Source organism: Lucilia sericata, unplaced genomic scaffold (genome assembly GCF_015586225.1).
Source record: "Lucilia sericata isolate MDLA Ls3-8-SP2 unplaced genomic scaffold, ASM1558622v1 Contig001058F_arrow, whole genome shotgun sequence".
Lineage (NCBI taxonomy): Eukaryota > Metazoa > Arthropoda > Insecta > Diptera > Calliphoridae > Lucilia > Lucilia sericata.
In genome coordinates, this window is record NW_023995035.1 from 1 (window position 1) to 21,522 (window position 21,522).

The following is a 21,522-nucleotide window of genomic DNA, read 5'->3' on the forward strand; positions in this document are numbered from 1 at the left end:
CACATAAATATTTCTTATAGGTAAGGTTTGTTTGGTATTGAAAATGGGCAATATCGGTCCACGTTTTCGGATAGCCCCCATACAAGTGGCCCCTCGAAAAGCAGCTTTAACAGCCATAACTTGTTTAAAAATACGAATATAGCGATGAAATTCGACATAAGTAAGTTTCTTATGATCCAAAATCAATTTGCGAAATTTTATGAGGATCGGTTCATAACTGACCCTACCCCCCATATAAGGTCCCCTTCAGAAAATGACTTTAACGCTCATTACTGGCTTAAAAATACTAGTATATAGATGAAATTCGACATAAGTAAGTTTCATACGAGTCAAAATCTATCTAAAAAATTTTATGAGGATCGGTCCATGATTGACCCTACTCCCCATATAAGGTCCCCTTCAGAAAATGACTGCAACGCTCATTAATGGTTTAAAAATACGAGTGTAGCGATGAAATTCGACACAAATAAATTTAATACGAACCAAATTCTATCTACCAAATTTTATGAGGATCGACCCATAATTGACCCTACCCCCCTATATATGGTCCCCTTCAGAAAATTACTTTAACGCTTATAACTGGCCTAAATATACGAGTATATAGATGAAATTCGACATAAGTAAGTTTCATTCGAGTCAAACGAGGTTTGATGGTGGGTATATAAGATTCGGCATAGCCGAATATAACACTCTTACTTGTTGTAAGTAAGAAGTTTGTTTGAAAAAAAAAAAATACAAAATAGTTGTAATGAAAATTGTGCTGGTGGTTGGTGGGTCTGCTGCTGTATTTGAATTTAATATCATTAACGCCATTATTGACATTGATACTGACGTTGATGACAACAAAAGAGCAAGAAAACAATAAAAAGAAATATTCAATACTTGCGAAAGAATAATATAAACGAAATGGTGAATAGTTAAACGCTTTCTTTTAAGGGTGTGAAATATATAAGTAATATGACATTTGATTACGATAAATGTCAAATGTGATAAATTTATAATCATTTCAGAATTTTCCTTTTATGGGGTATAGTAAAGGTTATTAATTTCAGCTCAATAGTTTAATAATTAATTAGATTATTTTATTTTCTTTTTATTTTCTATTTTTATTTAAATTTTAAGCTAATCCTAAAGATAAATTTGCTTTAATTTTGTTTAACGTGATTTAAATGTAAAATCTGTTTAAAGTGTGTTTATTAATTTATATCTTTATTTATGCATATTTTTTCAAAACCACAAATAAATACTTTAGTTGTCATGGAGTTGCCAGTATTGTTACATTAATTATTTATGTTTTTTTTATTTGCTTTTATTAACAACTTTAAACATATTAACTCCAATTATTATTTTTAGTTATTAATATGATTTCCTTTTTTGTGCTAATAAATTACATTTAATTGTTAAAAAAATGGTTATTGCTACATTATTATCATTATCACATAAATAAATGTATGCAAATTAATATGAATATAGTTTTATAATAGGGAGTTCAATTTTCAAAATTTAAATTTTTATTTTTATAGGAAATTTTCGGGAAATTTCTCTTTCTATAGAAATTTTCGTGAAATTTTTCTTTCTATACAAATTTTCGGGAAATTTCTCGTTTTCTTGAAAATTTTTAGGAAGTTTCTCGTTTTATAGGAAATTTTCGGGAAATTTCTCTTTTATAGGAAATTTTCGGGAAATTTCTCTTTTATAGGAAATTCTCGGGAAATTTCTCTTTTATAGGAAATTTTCTGGAAATTTCCCTTTTTATAGGAAATTTTCTGGGAATTTATTTTATTATAGGAAGTTTTCGGGAAATTTACCTTTCTATAGGAAATTTCTCGTTCTATAAAAATTTTTGGGAATTTTCTCTTTTTATAGAAATTTTCGGGAAATTTCCCTTTTTAATAGAAAATTTTCGGGAAATTTCTCTTGTCATGGAAATTTTCGGCTAATTTCTCTTTCTATAGGAATTTTCGAGAAATTTCTCTTTTTATAGGAAAATTTCGAGAAATTTTCCTTTTTAATAGAAAATTTTCGAGAAATTTTCCTTTTTAATAGAAAATTTTCGGGAAATTTCCCTTTTTATAGGAAATTTTCGGGAAATTTCTCTTTTTATAGGAAATTTTCGTGAAATTTCTCTTTTTCTAGAAAATTTTCGAGAAATTTCTCTTTCAATAGAAATTTTCGGAAAATTTCTCTTTCTATAGAAATTTTGCAGAAAATTTCCCTTTTTATAGGAAATTTTATGGGAAATTTTCGGGGAATTTATTTTTTTATAGGAAGTTTTCGGGAAATTTACCTTTCTATAGGAAATTTCTCGTTCTATAAAATTTTTTGGGAATTTTCTCTTTTTATAGAAATTTTCGGGAAATTTCCCTTTTTAATAGAAAGTTTTCGGGAAATTTCTTTGTCATGGAAATTTTCGAGAAATTTCTCTTTTTATGGGAAATTTTCGGCTAATTTCTCTTTCTATAGAAATTTTCGAGAAATTTTCCTTTTTAATAGAAAATTTTCGGTAAATTTATCTTTCCATTGGAAATTTTCGGGAAATTTCCATTTTCATAGGAAATTTTCGGGAAATTTCTCTTTTTATAGGAAATTTTCGGGAAATTTCTCTTTTTATAGGAAATTTTCGGGAAATTTCTCTTTTTATAGGAAATTTTCGGGAAATTTCTCTTTTTATAGGAAATTTTCGGGAAATTTCTCTTTTTGTAGAAAATTTTCGAGAAATTTCTCTTTCAATAGAAATTTTCGGAGAATTTCTCTTTCTATAGAAATTTTGCAGAAAATTTCCCTTTTTATAGGAAATTTTCGGGGAATTTATTTTTTTATAGGAAGTTTTCGGAAAATTTACTTTTCTATAGGAATTTTGTCGTTCTATAAAAATTTTTAGGAATTTTCTCTTTCTATAGAGATTTTCGGGAAATTTCCCTTTTTAATAGAAAATTTTCGGGAAATTTCTCTTGTCATGGAAATTTTCGAGAAATTTCTCTTTTTATGGGAAATTTTCGGCTAATTTCTCTTTCTATACAAATAGAAATTTTTAATAGAAATTTCCCATTTTAAGGAATTTTTAGGAAATTTATTTCTCTTTTTCAGAAATTTTTGGGAAATTTCCTTTTTTATTGAAAATTTTCGGGAAACTTTTCTTTTTATAGAAATTTTTCGGGAAATGTCTCTTTCTATAGAAATTTACCTTTCAATAGGAAATTTTCGGGAAATTTCACGTTCTATAAAATTTTTCGGGAAATTTCTCTTTTTATAGAAATTTTCGGGAAATTCCCCTTTTTAATAGAAAATTTTCGGTAAATTTCTCTTTTAGGGAAAATTATTTCTCTTTTTACAGAATTTTTCGGGAAATTTCCTTTTTTATAGAAAATTTTCGGGAAATTTTTTTTCTATTAAAATTTTTCGGAAAATTTCTGTTTTTATAGAAATTTTTCGGAAATTTCCTTTTTTATAAAAACCATTTTTCAGAAATTCTCCTTTTAGAATAAATTTCCCTTTTTATAGAAAATGTTTTTCGGAAATTTCACTTTTTATGAAAATATTTCGGAAAATTTCTCTTATTATAAATAATTTTCGCAAAATTTCTCTTTTGTTACAAAATTTTCGAAAATTTTCTCTCTTGAATTTTTTGTTTGGTTACCCCGTATTTCCACACTAACACACTCTCTCACCCAAACGGATAATTGTAATTAACGTTTAAATTATGTAATTATTTATATATTTTCCACTTCCCTTCATTCAATTTAAACAACTGCTCGTTTGCTTGCCACCATTAATGACACGTGTATGCAAGTGTTCATCACATGGCATGTGTTGCGTTAAAAAAATAGTTTTAACATTTTATTTCTTCATTTTTTTTCGCTTTTGATCTGCAAATATTAAAATAAAATTATCGAGTGTATAAAGTTTAAAGTGTAAACTATAAACTGAATATTCGTATTAATAATTGTATGACATACATATCACACTGACATGTATACAATTTAAACATTAATGTCTTAACTTGCAGCCATTTAAAGAGAACTGTCTTTTCGTTCGCAACACGGCACAGTATACTGTGGCAAGAACGGTGATAGTAGGTGGCAGGAATAACACTGCCATCAGAAAAGTTGCATGTGCATATTTAATTTATGTAATATACAGATGTAATACAATAAAGAGGTTAATTAAACTCTGTTTTTACGATGTGGCCCACCAAAGAGTTGACTGCTTCTACAGTGGGCTGAAATTGGGAAAATGTTATATATAATTCAAATTTTTATTGGTACGATATAGAATTTCTTCAAACGATTCTTTTAATTAATTTATATTCTAAGACAATTATTCTTTTTTATTCCTAAAAAACTTTTTTATTTGTGTTTCTTTAAATTGTTTGTTGGTTGGTTCTACTGTTTAGCATTTACAATTTCTTTATTCCACAAGCGTATTTAATTAGGTTAACAAAAACTGATTATACCAAACATCACCAACACCAGCAACAACATCAACATTCTGCGAAATAAAATACATTACGCACATGAATGAATAACTCAACATACCGCACGTTGGTTAGTCTGATCCCAGAAAATTTCGAGAAATTGTCGAGTAAATTATCTGGAAAATTCTATTCTACAGAAAATTGTTGAAAAAATTTTCTTTCAATAGAAAATTGTAGAGAAAATTCTCTTTTTTACGAAAAGTTTTTGATAAAATTTTGTGTTTGGAAAAATTCTGTTTTGACAAAATTCTTTTTATCAAATTCTATTTTTATAGAAAATGTAGAGAAAATTCTCTTTTTAAAGCAAATTTTTGGAGAAAATTCTCTTTTTATAGAAAATTTTTAGAGAAAATACTGTTTTTATAGAAAATTCTTTAAGAAATCTTTTTATAGAAAATTTTTGGAGAAAATTCTATTTTTATAACAAAAGAGAAATTTTCTTTTTTTATAGAAAATTTTTAGAGAAAATTCTCCTTGTATAGAAAATTATCGAGAAAATTCTCTTTTTATAGAAAAATTTCGAGAAAATTCTCTTATTATAGAAAAATTTTGAGAAAATTCCCTTTTTATAGAAAATTGTCGAGAAAATTCTCTTATCATAGAACATTTTCGAGAAAATTCACTTTTTACAGTAAATTTTCGAGAAAATTCTTTCTCTATAGAAAATTTTCGAGAAAATTCTCTTTTTATAGAAAATTTTCGAGAAAATTCTATTTTTATAGAAAATTCTATTTACGAGAAAATTCTATTTTTATAGAAAATTTTCGAGAAAATTCACTTTTTATAAAAAATTTTCGAGAAAATTCTCTTTCTATAGAAAATCCTCTTTTTATAGAAAATTTTTAGAGAAAATTCTATATTTATAGAAAATTTTTAGAGAAAATTCTCTATTTATAGAAAATTTTTGCAGAAAATTCTCTATTTATAGAAAATTTTTGCAGAAAATTCTCTTTTTATAGAAAATTTTTGGAGAAAATTCTCTTTTTATAGAAAATTTTTGGTGAAAATTCTCTTTTTATGGAAAATTTTTGGTGATAATTCTCTTTTTAAAGAAAATTTTCGAGAAAATTCTCTTTTTATAAAACATTATCTATAAATTTATTTTTTATAGAAAATTTTTGGTGAAAATTCTCTTTTTATAGAAAATTTTTGGTGATAATTCTCTTTTTAAAGAAAATTTTGGAGAAAATTCTCTTTTTAGAAAATTTTCGAGAAGATTCTCTTTTTATAAAACATTATCTATAAATTTATTTTTTATAGAAAATTTTCCATAAAATTTTTTTTTATAGAAAATTTTCGAGAAAATTCTCTTTTTATAGAAAATTTTCAAGAAAATTCTCTTTTTATAGAAAATTTTCGAGGAAATTCTCTTTTTTATAGAAATTTTTTGTTAAAATTCTCTTTTTGATGAATTTATAGAAAATTTTCGAGAAAATTCAGTTTTTTATAGAAAATTTTCGAGAAAATACTTTTATTTATAGAACATTTTTGAGAAAATACTTTTATTTATAGAACATTTTTGAGAAAATTCTCTTTTTTATAGAAAATTTTTTAGAAAATTCAGTTTTTTATAGAAAATTTTCGAGAAAATACTTTTATTTATAGAACATTTTCGATAAAATTCTCTTTTTTATAGAAAATTTTCGAGAAAATTATCTTTTTATAGAAAATTTTTGGAGAAAATTCTCTATTTATAAAAAATTTTTGGAGAAAATTCTCTTTTTATAAAAAATTTTTGGAGAAAATTTTCTTTTTATAGAAAAATTTCTTTTATAGAAAATTTTCGAGAAATTTCTCTTCTTATAAAGTTTTTGTTTTTTTTACCGATTACCTTAATGTTTATAGTTGTTTTCGAAAAGTTGCTAAATAACATTTATTCACACGTTTATGCGTTCACTTATAGGTATGAGTAATGTTCCGCTTATAATAAACATCATACGCCACGAGGTGCAATATAATGTTTTGCATACAGCTGTACTCCTTAAATTTATGTTTATGTACGTACATATGTATGTGTATGTGATTTTTTATTTCTCAGCCTCAAAATCAAAAGTCGTTGTGGCTACTACTGCTGCTGTTGCAGTTACTGTTTCATAAATGGCTATTTTTACTGCAATTAAAAATCGTTCAGGCATGTGTTGAGGGATTTCAGCGTTAAAAAGCAAGCAATTTTGCATACCACATTTTACAAAGTAAATTGGGTCAAATTAATTAATTATTTTCGATTAGAGGAAAATGTAACGATTTAGATGATGCAAGTAAAAACGTGTGGGTCGCCTAGTTATAAAATAAAGTAAGAGGGATCTTGGTCGGTGGTAGATTAAAGAGGAGGAACAGGGCAAATAAGAATAAGAATAATATTGCTTTATTTGATTAAAATTAAATAAATTTAATTTTTTCTAAAATGGATAAAATAACTCAATATTGCAAATATGCTTTCAATTAAATATGTTTTTATTATATTTTACATATTTAAGTTTTTCAATAAATATTTTTCTTTTTCATATATTTAACAAGTACTATACACTTCAAACCAAAAAATATTTTCAATTTATAAACCTCTTCATCCAATTTACAACTCATCAATTAAATTTTCTTTATAAACTTTACAATTTTCTTTATTAGACAAAAAATATGTATAATTACAAAAATTTAATAAGTATTTTATATATTTTACTATACAACAACCATTAATTAATTTATGTATAAACATCAAACTGCACCACCACCATTAATTAATTAATTTACAATTATTACTAATTAGATTTAACAACAACATAAATTAATTGTTGTTGTTGTTCCTCTTATACATTGTGTTCAGCCAACTGGCTTTATTTGAAAATTAATCTTGTCGGCATTGGAAAATTTTAAAGAAACGCCCTCATAACATTGTAAGTCCTCCAGCTTTATGTTGGTTGTAAACTCAAAGGAAGAAATTAATTTTATCAAAACAATTTTCGACAAGTAGATGCTGTAACGATAACCTTTTTATAAAGAGAAGAAAAGCAAAAGAAAACAATCTAGAATAAGAAATATGTTTAGGGGTTTTATAGTAAAAGAAAATACAATTAATTTTTAAAAATATTAAAAATGTCTAGACCTGAACAGTAGATTAAAAATTTTCAAAGATTCTATTTATATTTTTCAAAAGCTCTAGTTATACCTTTTAACTATTATGATTGCTCATCATTTGCTTTTACCAGCTTCTTTATGACTAAGGTGAATTTTTGTGTTTTAATTACAAATCTGTTCTTAGCAAAGAATATATTAGTTTCAAATTAAAGCCACTAAAGCAAATGAACAACTACTACTAAAAAGGATAGTTTCTACAAGAATGCATACATACTTAAAAACACTTACTCCATGCACATAAACTTGGCCATTTCGAAAACTTATAAACTTATAGTCAATATGTTTCTTTATCATGCAGACTTCAATAGGATGGATATGGTTTTTAATGTTCTCTTTAGGGAAATTTTGCAAAAATATCTCATCTTAAAGAAAATTTTCAAATATTTCCTTCTTTAGAGACAATTTTCGAAAATGTCTCTTTTCCGAAAATTTATCTTTTTCTCTTTTTAACATTTTGGAGAAAATTCTCTTCTTATAAAAAATTTTCGAGAAAATTCTCACTTTATTGAAAATTTTCGAAAAAATTCTATTTTTATAGACATTTTTCGAGAATATTCTCTTTTTTATAGGAATTTTTAGGAAAAATACTCTTTTATATAAACATTTTTTGAAAAAAATGTTGGTTTTTTTTTAAAATTTCGAGAAAATTCTGTTTTTTATAGAAATTTTTTGAGAAAATACTCTTTTTTATAAAAAATGTTCTTGAAAAATTTCTATAAAATTTCTTTTTTGTAGAAAATTTTCAAAAAAATTCTATTTTTGGTGGAAAATTTTCAAGAAAATTCTCTTTTTTATAGAAAATTTTCAAGAAAATTCTTTTTTTTTATAGACAATTTTCAAGAAAATTCTTTTTTTTAAGAACATTTTCGAGAAATTCTGTTTCCTAAAGAAAATTTTCAGAAAATTCTATTTTTGAAAGAAAATTATTTATTAAAGAAAATGTTCGAGAAAATTCCCCGTTTATAGAAAATTTTCGAGAAAATTCTCTTTTTATAGAAAATTTTCGAGAAAATTCTCTTTTTATAGAAAATTTTCGAGAAAATTCTCTTTTTATAGAAAATTTTCGAGAAAATTCTCTTTTTATAGAAAATTTTCGAGAAAATTCTCTTTTTATAGAAAATTTTCGAGAAAATTCTCTTTTTATAGAAAATTTTCGAGAAAATTCTCTTTTATAGAAAATTTTCGAGAAAATTCTCTTTTTATAGAAAATTTTCGAGAAAATTCTCTTTTTATAGAAAATTTTCGAGAAAATTCTCTTTTTATAGAAAATTTTCGAGAAAATTCTCTTTTTATAGAAAATTTTCGAGAAAATTCTCTTTTTATAGAAAATTTTCGAGAAAATTCTCTTTTTATAGAAAATTTTCGAGAAAATTCTCTTTTTATAGAGAATATTTCGGGAAAATTCACTTTTTATAGAGAATTTTCCGGGAAAATTCACTTTTTATAGAGAATTTTCCGGGAAAATTCACTTTTTTATAGAAATTTTTCGGGAAAATTCACTTTTTTATAGAAATTTTTCGGGAAAATTCACTTTTTTATAGAAATTTTTCGGGAAAATTCACTTTTTTATAGAAAATTTTCGGGAAAATTCACTTTTTTATAGAAAATTTTCGGGAAAATTCACTTTTTTATAGAAATTTTTCGGGAAAATTCACTTTTTTATAGAAATTTTTCGAAAAAATTCACTTTTTTATAGAAATTTTTCGAGAAAATTCACTTTTTTATAGAGATTTTTCGAGAAAATTCACTTTCTTATAGAAAATTTTCGAGAAAATTCTCCTTTTTATAGAAGTTTTTCGAGAAAATTCAGCTTTTTATAGAGAGTTTTTGAGAAAATTCTCTTTTTTTATAGAAAGTTTTTGAGAAAATTCTCTTTTTTTAGAAAATTTTCGGGAAAATTCTCTCTTTTAGAAAATTTTCGGGAGAATTCTCTTTTTATAGAAAATTTTCGGGAGAATTCTCTTTTTATAGAAAATTTTCGTGAGAATTCTGTTTTTATAGAAAATTTTCGAGAAAATTCTCTTTTTATAGAACATTTTTGGAGAAAATTCTCTTTTTATAGACAATTTTCGAGAAAATTCTATTTTTATAGAAAATTTTCGAGAGAATTCTCTTTTTATAAAAAATTTTTGAGAAAATTCTGCTTCTATAGACAATTTAGAGAGAATTCTTTTTCTAGACACAACTTTCGAGGGAATTTTTTTTTTGTTGCTATAAATTCGAGGAAATTCTCATTCTATAGACAACTTTCAGGGGAATTCTCTTTCTATAGAAATTTTAGAGAAAAATATCTTTTCATTTCGTGAAAAATTATCAATAAATAATAGAGAAACTATTATTAATTGATAATTTTCAAAAAAATCTTCTTTTTATGAAAATTGTCGAGAATATTCTCTTTTTTTACAGAAACTTTTCGAGAAAATTCTCATTTGATAGAAAATTTTAGGGAAAATTCTTATTTCATAAAAATTACAAGAGAAAGTTCTCCTTTTATAGCAAATTCTCAAAAACAGTTTTTCAAAATTGAAATTTTTATACAAAAAACCCCTCCCTAGTATTAATATACATACATATGTATGTAATTACTCACCTATACAAGTGCGTAATCCTTTTGAAAATGGTACAAATGCATATGAATGTCTCGATGTTGCCACTACTCCTGCTGACGATGATATAGAAGTTTCATGCAATTTCATTTCATTTTCATCTTCAATTTTCTCTTCATTTCGATATTGTTGTTGTGGCTGATGTTTTTTTGAAAAATTTTCCGGATAGAATTTCAAAGCATTTGCACCCCAATACTTTTCATTACGTTGCATGTTAAATATATCCAATGCAATCATAGTATCTTTGGGTACAACTACATGACGACAACTGCAGCTAGTAGAAGTATTTTTGTTGTTGCTCAATGCACAAGTACATTTGTCACGTTGTATTACATTCAATTGAAAATCTGCACTGGCATTACGTAAATTCATGGGAACCGTTGTCAATAAACGTAACGACTCATTTATAATCATGTCAAGGTATGGCATATTCAGTAAATGTTCTATGGTTACTTTCACATCACAATCATTCAACATCTCATTCTCATCATCATCGCTATCAAGAGAATCATTATAACCACTACTGCCATTACCACTATTGCTACTTCTAGTATTGCTACCACTACTACTAGTAGCAAAATTACTACTTCGTATATCATCATTATTCACATCACCTTCACAATCTGTCGTATTGAAATCCAAATCTCCGTCAATCGTATTTGCACATGTTTCATGGTAGTTTGTTTTTGTATTTGTGGTTGTTGCATTTGTATCATTAATATGTTTTATTGATGTTGTTGCTGCTGCTGCTGTTGTCATTTTCGTTTTATTATTGGTTTTATTCTTTGACAACAACAACACTTGTTGGATTTCGTAACGTAATTTCATTTGACATTCGTGGTTAATTGCCAAACATAGTAATGCGTTAATAATGCAACTCGATACGGTTTCAAAGGACTACGATTTTTTTAGGGCATAAAGAGTAAAACGTATTTTAAAAAATGAAGAGCAGATATACAAATATGTAATTTACAAAAAGCATAAAGTGAAAGTTAATATGATTGTAAAAGAGGTCAATATTAATGATAAATGAAATGAGAACAGAAATAAAAACAAATTAAAAATCTTCACAGAAATGTTGAAATGGTTTCATGGCAAAAATTACGAAATGTGTTTAAAGGGTTAAAAATTCTTTTTCACTTTTTATAGAAAATTTTTGAAAAATGTGTCTTCTTATATAAAATTTTGACTAAATTATATTTTTAAAGAAAATTTTTGAAAAATTCTCCTTTTCTGTTATAAAATATTTTCAAAAATTACTTTTCCTATAGAATATAATCGAAAATTTCTCTTCTTATAGAATATTTTCGAAAATTTATCTTTTTCTAGAAAATTTTCGATAAATTTTCTTCTTATAGAAATTTTTGAAGATTTTCTCTTCTAGAGAGAATTTTCGAACATCTTCTCTTATAGAAATTTTTCGAAAATTTCTTTTATAGATATTGTTCAAAAAATTCTCTTCTTATAGAAAGTCCTTGAAGATTTTCTCATCTCATTGAAATTTTTCGAAAATTCTTCTTATTGAAAACTTTCGAACATTTTCTCTTCTTATAGAAAATTTTCGAAGATTTTTTCTTCTTATAGAAAATTTTCGAAGATTTTCTCTTCTTATAAAGATATTTCGAAAATTTTCTATTCTTATAGAAATTTTTCGAAGATTTCACTTATTATAGAAAATGTTCGAATGTGTATTTATCTTTTTATAGAAAATTTCGAACATTTCTCTTCTAATAGAAAATATTCAAAAATTTCTATTCTTATAGAAAATATTCGAAAATTTCTCTTATAGATTTTTTTTTTAAATTAAAATAAATTCAAAAATTTTATTCAGAAAAATTTACTTTAAGTTCAACTTCAAAACATTTTACAACTTCTTTTCATACAAACTTTCAAATACATCATATGAGTAATAAAATAACAATCAAATCTAAAAGATACTTACCACAACAACCATCGATTGTGATTCATTCATAATATCTTCCAATGCCAATTTACCAGTCTGGGCCAAATAAAATATTTGATCAATAAAAATACGATGTTTTTGTTGCTCTTGCATAAAAACATTTGCATCTGACTCCGGCAAAGATGAAAATTCTTCCATATTATTTTTTAACGCATCATTGACAGCTGCGGCCGTTCTTTTGCCAGTAAAATTATGATTTTCTACATTTTCTTCAGTTGCTTGTCGTGTATTAGTTGCAGTTGCAACATTACTTGTTGTATTTTTGATGTCTGCCTTCTGGCGGTGTAGTTCAAGTCTGTGTTGCCATTCAATATGTTTTTGTTGCACTATCTAATAAATTTTTTGTATCATGTTTTTTTTTTTTAATTTTGTAGTTTTAAATTGGCAGAAGAAAGAGGAAAAACCGACAAGACCATGAAACATTAAAATCTGTGTATATGAGATTTTCTTTTCTGGTTTATATCAGGTGTTTTGAGCTTTTACAGTCAGAGAAATTTAACTATGACTATAGACTATAGACTAGACTATAGACAGACTATAGACTAGACTATAGACTAGACTATAGACTAGACTATAGACTAGACTATAGACTAGACTATAGACTAGACTATAGACTAGACTATAGACTAGACTATAGACTAGACTATAGACTAGACTATAGACTAGACTATAGACTAGACTATAGACTAGACTATAGACTAGACTATAGACTAGACTATAGACTAGACTATAGACTAGACTATAGACTAGACTATAGACTAGACTATAGACTAGACTATAGACTAGACTATAGACTAGACTATAGACTAGACTATAGACTAGACTATAGACTAGACTATAGACTAGACTATAGACTAGACTATAGACTAGACTATAGACTAGACTATAGACTAGACTATAGACTAGACTATAGACTAGACTATAGACTAGACTATAGACTAGACTATAGACTAGACTATAGACAGACTAGACTAGACTATAGACTAGACTATAGACTAGACTATAGACTAGACTATAGACTAGACTATAGACGAGACTATAGACTAGACTATAGACTAGACTATAGACTAGACTATAGACTAGACTATAGACTAGACTATAGACTAGACTATAGACTAGACTATAGACTAGACTATAGACTAGACTATAGACTACTATAGACTAGACTATAGACTAGACTATAGACTAGACTATAGACTAGACTATAGACTAGACTATAGACTAGACTATAGACTAGACTATAGACTAGACTATAGACTAGACTATAGACTAGACTATAGACTAGACTATAGACTAGACTATAGACTAGACTATAGACTAGACTATAGACTAGACTATAGACTAGACTATAGACTAGACTATAGACTAGACTATAGACTAGACTATAGACTAGACTATAGACTAGACTATAGACTAGACTATAGACTAGACTATAGACTAGACTATAGACTAGACTATAGACCTAGACTATAGACTAGACTAGACTAGACTAGGACTATAGACTAGACTATAGACTAGACTATAGACTAGACTATAGACTAGACTATAGACTAGACTATAGACTAGACTATAGACTAGACTATAGACTAGACTATAGACTAGACTATAGACTAGACTATAGACTAGACTATAGACTAGACTATAGACTAGACTATAGACTAGACTATAGACTAGACTATAGACTAGACTATAGACTAGACTATAGACTAGACTATAGACTAGACTATAGACTAGACTATAGACTAGACTATAGACTAGACTATAGACTAGACTATAGACTAGACTATAGACTAGACTATAGACTAGACTATAGACTAGACTATAGACTAGACTATAGACTAGACTATAGACTAGACTATAGACTAGACTATAGACTAGACTATAGACTAGACTATAGACTAGACTATAGACTAGACTATAGACTAGACTATAGACTAGACTATAGACTAGACTATAGACTAGACTATAGACTAGACTATAGACTAGACTATAGACTAGACTATAGACTAGACTATAGACTAGACTATAGACTAGACTATAGACTAGATATAGACTATAGACTAGACTATAGACTAGACTATAGACTAGACTATAGACTAGACTATAGACTAGACTATAGACTAGACTATAGACTAGACTATAGACTAGACTATAGACTAGACTATAGACTAGACTATAGACTAGACTATAGACTAGACTATAGACTAGACTATAGACTAGACTATAGACTAGACTATAGACTAGACTATAGACTAGACTATAGACTAGACTATAGACTAGACTATAGACTAGACTATAGACTAGACTATAGACTAGACTATAGACTAGACTATAGACTAGACTATAGACTAGACTATAGACTAGACTATAGACTAGACTATAGACTAGACTATAGACTAGACTATAGACTAGACTATAGACTAGACTATAGACTAGACTATAGACTAGACTATAGACTAGACTATAGACTAGACTATAGACTAGACTATAGACTAGACTATAGACTAGACTATAGACTAGACTATAGACTAGACTATAGACTAGACTATAGACTAGACTATAGACTAGACTATAGACTAGACTATAGACTAGACTATAGACTAGACTATAGACTAGACTATAGACTAGACTATAGACTAGACTATAGACTAGACTATAGACTAGACTATAGACTAGACTATAGACTAGACTATAGACTAGACTATAGACTAGACTATAGACTAGACTATAGACTAGACTATAGACTAGACTATAGACTAGACTATAGACTAGACTATAGACTAGACTATAGACTAGACTATAGACTAGACTATAGACTAGACTATAGACTAGACTATAGACTAGACTATAGACTAGACTATAGACTAGACTATAGACTAGACTATAGACTAGACTATAGACTAGACTATAGACTAGACTATAGACTAGACTATAGACTAGACTATAGACTAGACTATAGACTAGACTATAGACTAGACTATAGACTAGACTATAGACTAGACTATAGACTATAGACTAGACTATAGACTAGACTATAGACTAGACTATAGACTAGACTATAGACTAGACTATAGACTAGACTATAGACTAGACTATAGACTAGACTATAGACTAGACTATAGACTAGACTATAGACTAGACTATAGACTAGACTATAGACTAGACTATAGACTAGACTATAGACTAGACTATAGACTAGACTATAGACTAGACTAGACTAGACTATAGACTAGACTATAGACTAGACTATAGACTAGACTATAGACTAGACTATAGACTAGACTATAGACTAGACTATAGACTAGACTAGACTATGACTAGACTAGACTATAGACTAGACTAGACTATAGACTAGACTAGACTATAGACTAGACTATAGACTAGACTATAGACTAGACTATAGACTAGACTATAGACTAGACTATAGACTAGACTATAGACTAGACTATAGACTAGACTATAGACTAGACTATAGACTAGACTATAGACTAGACTATAGACTAGACTATAGACTAGACTATAGACTAGACTATAGACTAGACTATAGACTAGACTATAGACTAGACTATAGACTAGACTATAAACTAGACTATAGACTAGACTATAGACTGACTAGACTATAGACTAGACTATAGACTAGACTATAGACTAGACTATAGACTAGACTATAGACTAGACTATAGACTAGACTATAGACTAGACTATAGACTAGACTATAGACTAGACTATAGACTAGACTATAGACTAGACTATAGACTAGACTATAGACTAGACTATAGACTAGACTATAGACTAGACTATAGACTAGACTATAGACTAGACTATAGACTAGACTATAGACTAGACTATAGACTAGACTATAGACTAGACTATAGACTAGACTATAGACTAGACTATAGACCACATTCTAGTCCATAGACTGTTATCTGTAATACTACATGAAATGCAAAAATTTATTAAAAATAAAATGAAAACTTACATTTGCCACAAACTCTTTTACCAACTTGTTGGCTCTTTTCGATTTTTCATAGTTTTCATTGTCCAACAAACGAAAGATGAAGTCAATTTGATACCATGGCTTCAGTATTCTCAAAGCAGTTAGTTCCATTAAACTGCATCATGGAAACACCAAGAATACCAAGATGTTAAAGATGAACATGCAGCATGTTTATTATAAAAATGAAAATAAACGAGTTCAAGTTGTTGAAATGCCATGAATGTCCATTGGTTGGTTGGCAAAAAAAAAAAAATTATAAACATTAGTTTATTAAAAATAAAAAAATATCTGACTGAACAAAACTTCATACTTACTATCTATAAGACTGAGCGATGAACTTTTCATCATTTTGTAGGAAATTCGTTTCAAACCCCATTGTTGTTACTGAAAAAGAGAAAATAAACAATTATTGTTTGCAACCACCCCCTTTTTTTGTACAGATAATGAAAATTTTAATTAAAATTTAACAAGTGGTTTCTTGACAACTACAAAAAATAATAATTACTTAATATTAAAGAGAAAAATTTAAATCAAAACAAATTCTTATATACATATAATTTTGTCATAACAAACAAAATATACTTACAACATGATACCTCCAATACAGCACGTGTTATTAGATCTTCAAAACTTTTAAATTTAACTTCTTTGCAATCCAGCAAATCCTTAGAGATTTTTACTTTCAACTCATTAGAAACACGATTAAAAATTTCAAAGAAACTAACAAGAGTATTATGACTAAAAGCTGGATTTAGTTGTTTGCGGCGTATTTTCCATTGTTCATCTTTTTGTTGATATTTTATTCCGAGTTAGTAGTTTTTCCCACATGGACATGATGATGATTTATAAAGAATTTTATAAATAACAAAGCATTAGGATTTTAAGGATATGAGTTTTTAACACAGCAACAGAAGTTATACATACAGATTATGAAGTTGTTTATTGTAATAGTTTTTAGAGAAACTGGATACAGTATGTATGTGTAAGTGAGTTGGGTTTTCCAAACAGTATTACGTTTAAGATTTTTATTTTTATATAGAATAGACTTAAGGCTAGACTATACTCCAATTCATAGACTAGAAATATAGTCTGGTCCATTAGAATGAGACTATAGTTTTATCTATAGACAATACTAGTGTCGGATCCATAAACTACACTATGTATGTTCTGGTCTATAGACTAGACTATGGTCTGGTCCATAGGCTAGACTCTGGTCTGGTCTAGTCCATAGACTAGATTATGGTCTAGTCCATAGACTAGATTAGACCATAGACAAGATTATGGTCTAGTCCATAGACTAGATTATGGTCTTATACATAGACCAAATTATGGTCTTATCCATAGACTAGACTATAGTCTTATCCGTAGACTTGACTATAGTCTTATCCATAGACTAGACTATGGCCTGACCAATAGACTAGAATATGGTATAGTTCATAGAAAAAAGTATGGTTTAGTCCAGAGACCAGCCCATAATATTTTTCGACATAATTCAATTTTTAAGAAAATTCTTTTTTTGGACAATTCTCTTTTTGTAGAAAATTTTCAATAAAATTCTCTTTTTATAGAAAATTTTCGAAAAAATTCTCTTTTTATAGAACATTTTCGAGAAAATTCTCTTTTTATAGAACAGTTTCGAGAAAATTCTCTTTTTATAGAACAGTTTCGAGAAAATTCTCTTTTTATAGAACAGTTTCGAGAAAATTCTCTTTTTATAGAACAGTTTCGAGAAAATTCTCTTTTTATAGAACAGTTTCGAGAAAATTCTCTTTTTATAAAACAGTTTCGAGAAAATTCTCTTTTTATAGAACATTTTCGAGAAAATTCTCTTTTTATAGAAAATTTTCGAGAAAATTCTCTTTTTATAGAACATTTTCGAGAAAATTCTCTTTTTATAGAACATTTTCGAGAAAATTCTCTTCTTATTGAAAATTTTCGAGAAAATTCTCTTTTTATAGAACATTTTCAAGAAAATTCTCTTTTTATAGAACATTTTCAAGAAAATTCTCTTTTTATAGAACATTTTCGAGAAAATTCTCTTTTTATTGAAAATTTTCGAGAAAATTCTCTTTTTATAGAAAATTTTCGAGAAAATTCTCTTTTTATAGAACATTTTCGAGAAAATTCTCTTTTTATAGAACATTTTCGAGAAAATTCTCTTTTTATAGAACATTTTCGAGAAAATTCTCTTTTTATAGAACATTTTCGAGAAAATTCTCTTTTTATAGAAAATTTTCGAGAAAATTCTCTTTTTATAGAAAATTTTCGAGAAAATTCTCTTTTTATAGAACATTTTCGAGAAAATTCTCTTTTTATAGAACATTTTCGAGAAAATTCTCTTTTTATAGAACATTTTCGAGAAAATTCTCTTTTTATAGAACATTTTCGAGAAAATTCTCTTTTTATAGAACATTTTCAAGAAAATTCTCTTTTTATAGAAAGTTTTTGGAGAAAATTCTCTTTTTATAGAAAGTTTTTGGAGAAAATTCTCTTTTTATAGAAAGTTTTTGGAGAAAATTCTCTTTTTATAGAACATTTTCAAGAAAATTCTTTGTTTATAGAACATTTTCGAGAAAATTCTTTTTTTATTGAACATTTTCGAAAAAAATTCTTTATATACAAAATTTCCGAGAAAATTCTCTTTTTATAGAATTTTTGGACAAAGTTCTATTTTTTATAGAATTGTATTGTGACACGTTCAAAATAGTCAATATAACTTCTTCTGCTGCAAAACCCTATATCATATATAACATACATTTAAGGATACTGATACTGTCCTAGCCCATACATATACAAATACATATTCATGTATAATATTCATGAAATACTAACCTTTGGCATGTAATAAACCCTTGTTGGCATAGAAACCATTTTGCAAAAATGTCTTATTTAAACACTCTGGTGCAGTGAGGATACTTTCCATAGTCTCTGGATCATCAACATACAACAAAATTCGGTTAAACACAATAATGGCCAAAGGGAATTGAAAATATTTATGACAACGTTGAATGCTGCTCATAATACCTGTGTCGTCGGATGGTAGTAACCAGGAAAGATGAAAAGAAAAAACAAATAAAAAAGTTTTTCAAAATTTAATTGACTAACACTGTATGGTAGATAAAGATCATAATCAGGATGATGGGGATGAGGCTGATGTTGACTAGGAGGATTTAAAGATAACTTAAGATTGCTGAGCAGAGTTATATGAGTAAATTGAATTATGAATGACTTATCAAGTCATAATGACTTGGCAAGTGGGAAAGTTTCTAAAACTTAACTTTTTGGTTCCAGATAAATAATTAACAACAGCCATAATATGGGTTGTTGCAGTAGGCCACGCCAGCCATTTAGTTGCCATATAAAGTACCAACATTTACGTTGTTTATAAATTATTAGACAAATTACAGAAATTGTATAAAATAATAAACTATTCATAATTTTAATATTGCTGCTGTTGTTGTTCTTTATGTTGCTTGTAGTTTGCTACTTGTACTTGTTGCTGCTGCTGTTGTCTTTACTGGGATATTAGTAATCGTTTTTATTGTTCGAATATATTTGGAATTGTAATTTATTTTATTTTTTTGCTTTTTAATATAACATTTAGTTATACTGACACGTTTTTGCAATTATTACATATTTTCGTTGGAAAAAAATATTTTTATTAAATTAATAAAATTTAATAAAAATTCGTTTTTAACGCACTTTGTAGGTGTGAATACTGCGAAATTTGAATAACAACTGATGGCATTATTTGATTTAAAAATCTTTTTATATGACAATTTAAAGATGAATATGTAGATTGCTTAGTACAATAAATTAGAATACTTTAAATTTTGTAAAAGTTTACGAAAAAAAAAAATTTTAATATTTTAAAAAAAAATTCTAAAAAAAATTAAAGAAAAATTTTTTTGAAAGAAAATTTTACAAAATTTTTCATTATATAGAAATTTTAAGAAAAATTTTTTTATAAGAAATTTTTGGAAAAAATTTTTTTTTATAGAAAATTCTCTTCTTCATAGAAAATTTACGAGAAAATTCTCTTATTTAGAGAACATTTTTCTCAAATTTTCTTTTTCAAGAAAAATTTGTTTTGTTATTTTCGTTAAATTTATAAATTTTAACCGTTTCAAACTTAAAATGCTAGCAAAGGCTTTAACCTTTAGTGGCGGCATAAACAATTTGGTAATTACATATTAGTTGGCAACACTAATAAAGTTACACAACTCTGTTTTAATAATATAACAAAGGTTGCCAGTAAGAACACGTTTTATACAGACTCAAATACTCCGGCAACTCTATAAACTGACTTTTCATGAAATTTGTTTTTGTTGCTCTAGAAAATATTATTTGTGTTCTTGTTTATCAAACAATTTAAAAATAAAAAAATAATTAATTAAGAAAATGTCGCGTGAAGAAAAACAATTAGATGCCACTCTGGATGCCGTATTAAATCGTTTAAATGATTTAAAAATGTCCATTGGAGCCATGATACACAAATTGGAAACGGAATACGAAACCATCAGTTGGCCACAATTTCTCGATAATTTTGCCTTAATCTCCAGTCATGTAAGTGGAAACTGTAATTAAATTTATAATTTTTTTTTATAAAAATCTTTAAAAATATCTTATGCAGCTTACCGGTCTATCGAAAATCTTATCGAAAGAAATATGCCCTCCCCTAAGAAATCGTACTGTTCTGCCACTGATACTATCACCCGATAGAGATGAAATTTTAGTGAATCTGACTCAGGGAAGAGTTCCAGTTTTCTCACATGACAATGTACCAGACTATTTGCGTACCAAACCTGCTCCGCTGGCAGAACAGAAAATGCTACAAAACGAACAAAAAGCCAATAGTCTGACAAATGAAGCGGCCAGCAAACAGGTGGCTCAATACAATAAAGTTGTGTCTCATGTCTTGGAAATAGTTAGCAAACAACGTGAAGACTGGGAAATCGACTCTTCATCGAGAGCTGGCATACAGCAGACGAGTAGTATGGCTGATACTCATGCACTGGTGGCAGCAGTTGGTATGGGTAAAGGCTTAAAATTGACTATGCCCATGTCAATACCCGGTGGTGGTCCTGGCAGTATGATGGTACCTCCCGCCATACGGCCACCAGCGCCTATGAGTTCGGTCAGTCCTGGTGGTGTCAATCAACTGGGCAAAGCTCCTTCGGCTATTAAGACCAATATAAAGTCGGCTATGCAAGTGCATCCATTTCAAAGATAAGGACGTTGTTTGGTTAAAGGTTTGTTAGTTTTAGAAATTTGATAAAATAGCTGTAATAATTTATTACTAATAAATAATTTTACAAAAATCTAAATATTTATTTAATGTTTTGGAACA

At 27.3% G+C, this 21,522-nt stretch overlaps 2 protein-coding genes across 2 annotated transcripts; one reads left to right on the forward strand and one right to left on the reverse strand.

Moving 5' to 3' along the window:
• Positions 1–7,142: 7,142 nt before the first annotated feature.
• On the reverse strand, positions 7,143–19,893 carry LOC119609772 (probable cytochrome P450 318a1). Its single transcript, XM_037964682.1, has 8 exons — positions 19,451–19,893; positions 19,005–19,196; positions 16,759–16,956; positions 16,487–16,556; positions 16,155–16,287; positions 12,155–12,505; positions 10,197–11,109; positions 7,143–7,458 (listed from the first exon to the last, which is right to left on the reverse strand). Exons 1-8 carry the CDS (start codon positions 19,605–19,607, stop codon positions 7,292–7,294), a joined length of 2,181 nt encoding a protein of 726 aa, XP_037820610.1. The 5' UTR covers positions 19,608–19,893; the 3' UTR covers positions 7,143–7,291.
• Positions 19,894–20,465: 572 nt separating this feature from the next.
• On the forward strand, positions 20,466–21,499 carry LOC119609774 (mediator of RNA polymerase II transcription subunit 8). The gene is made up of 2 exons (XM_037964683.1): positions 20,466–20,738; positions 20,806–21,499. Exons 1-2 carry the CDS (start codon positions 20,574–20,576, stop codon positions 21,403–21,405), a joined length of 765 nt encoding a protein of 254 aa, XP_037820611.1. The 5' UTR covers positions 20,466–20,573; the 3' UTR covers positions 21,406–21,499.
• Positions 21,500–21,522: the final 23 nt, after the last annotated feature.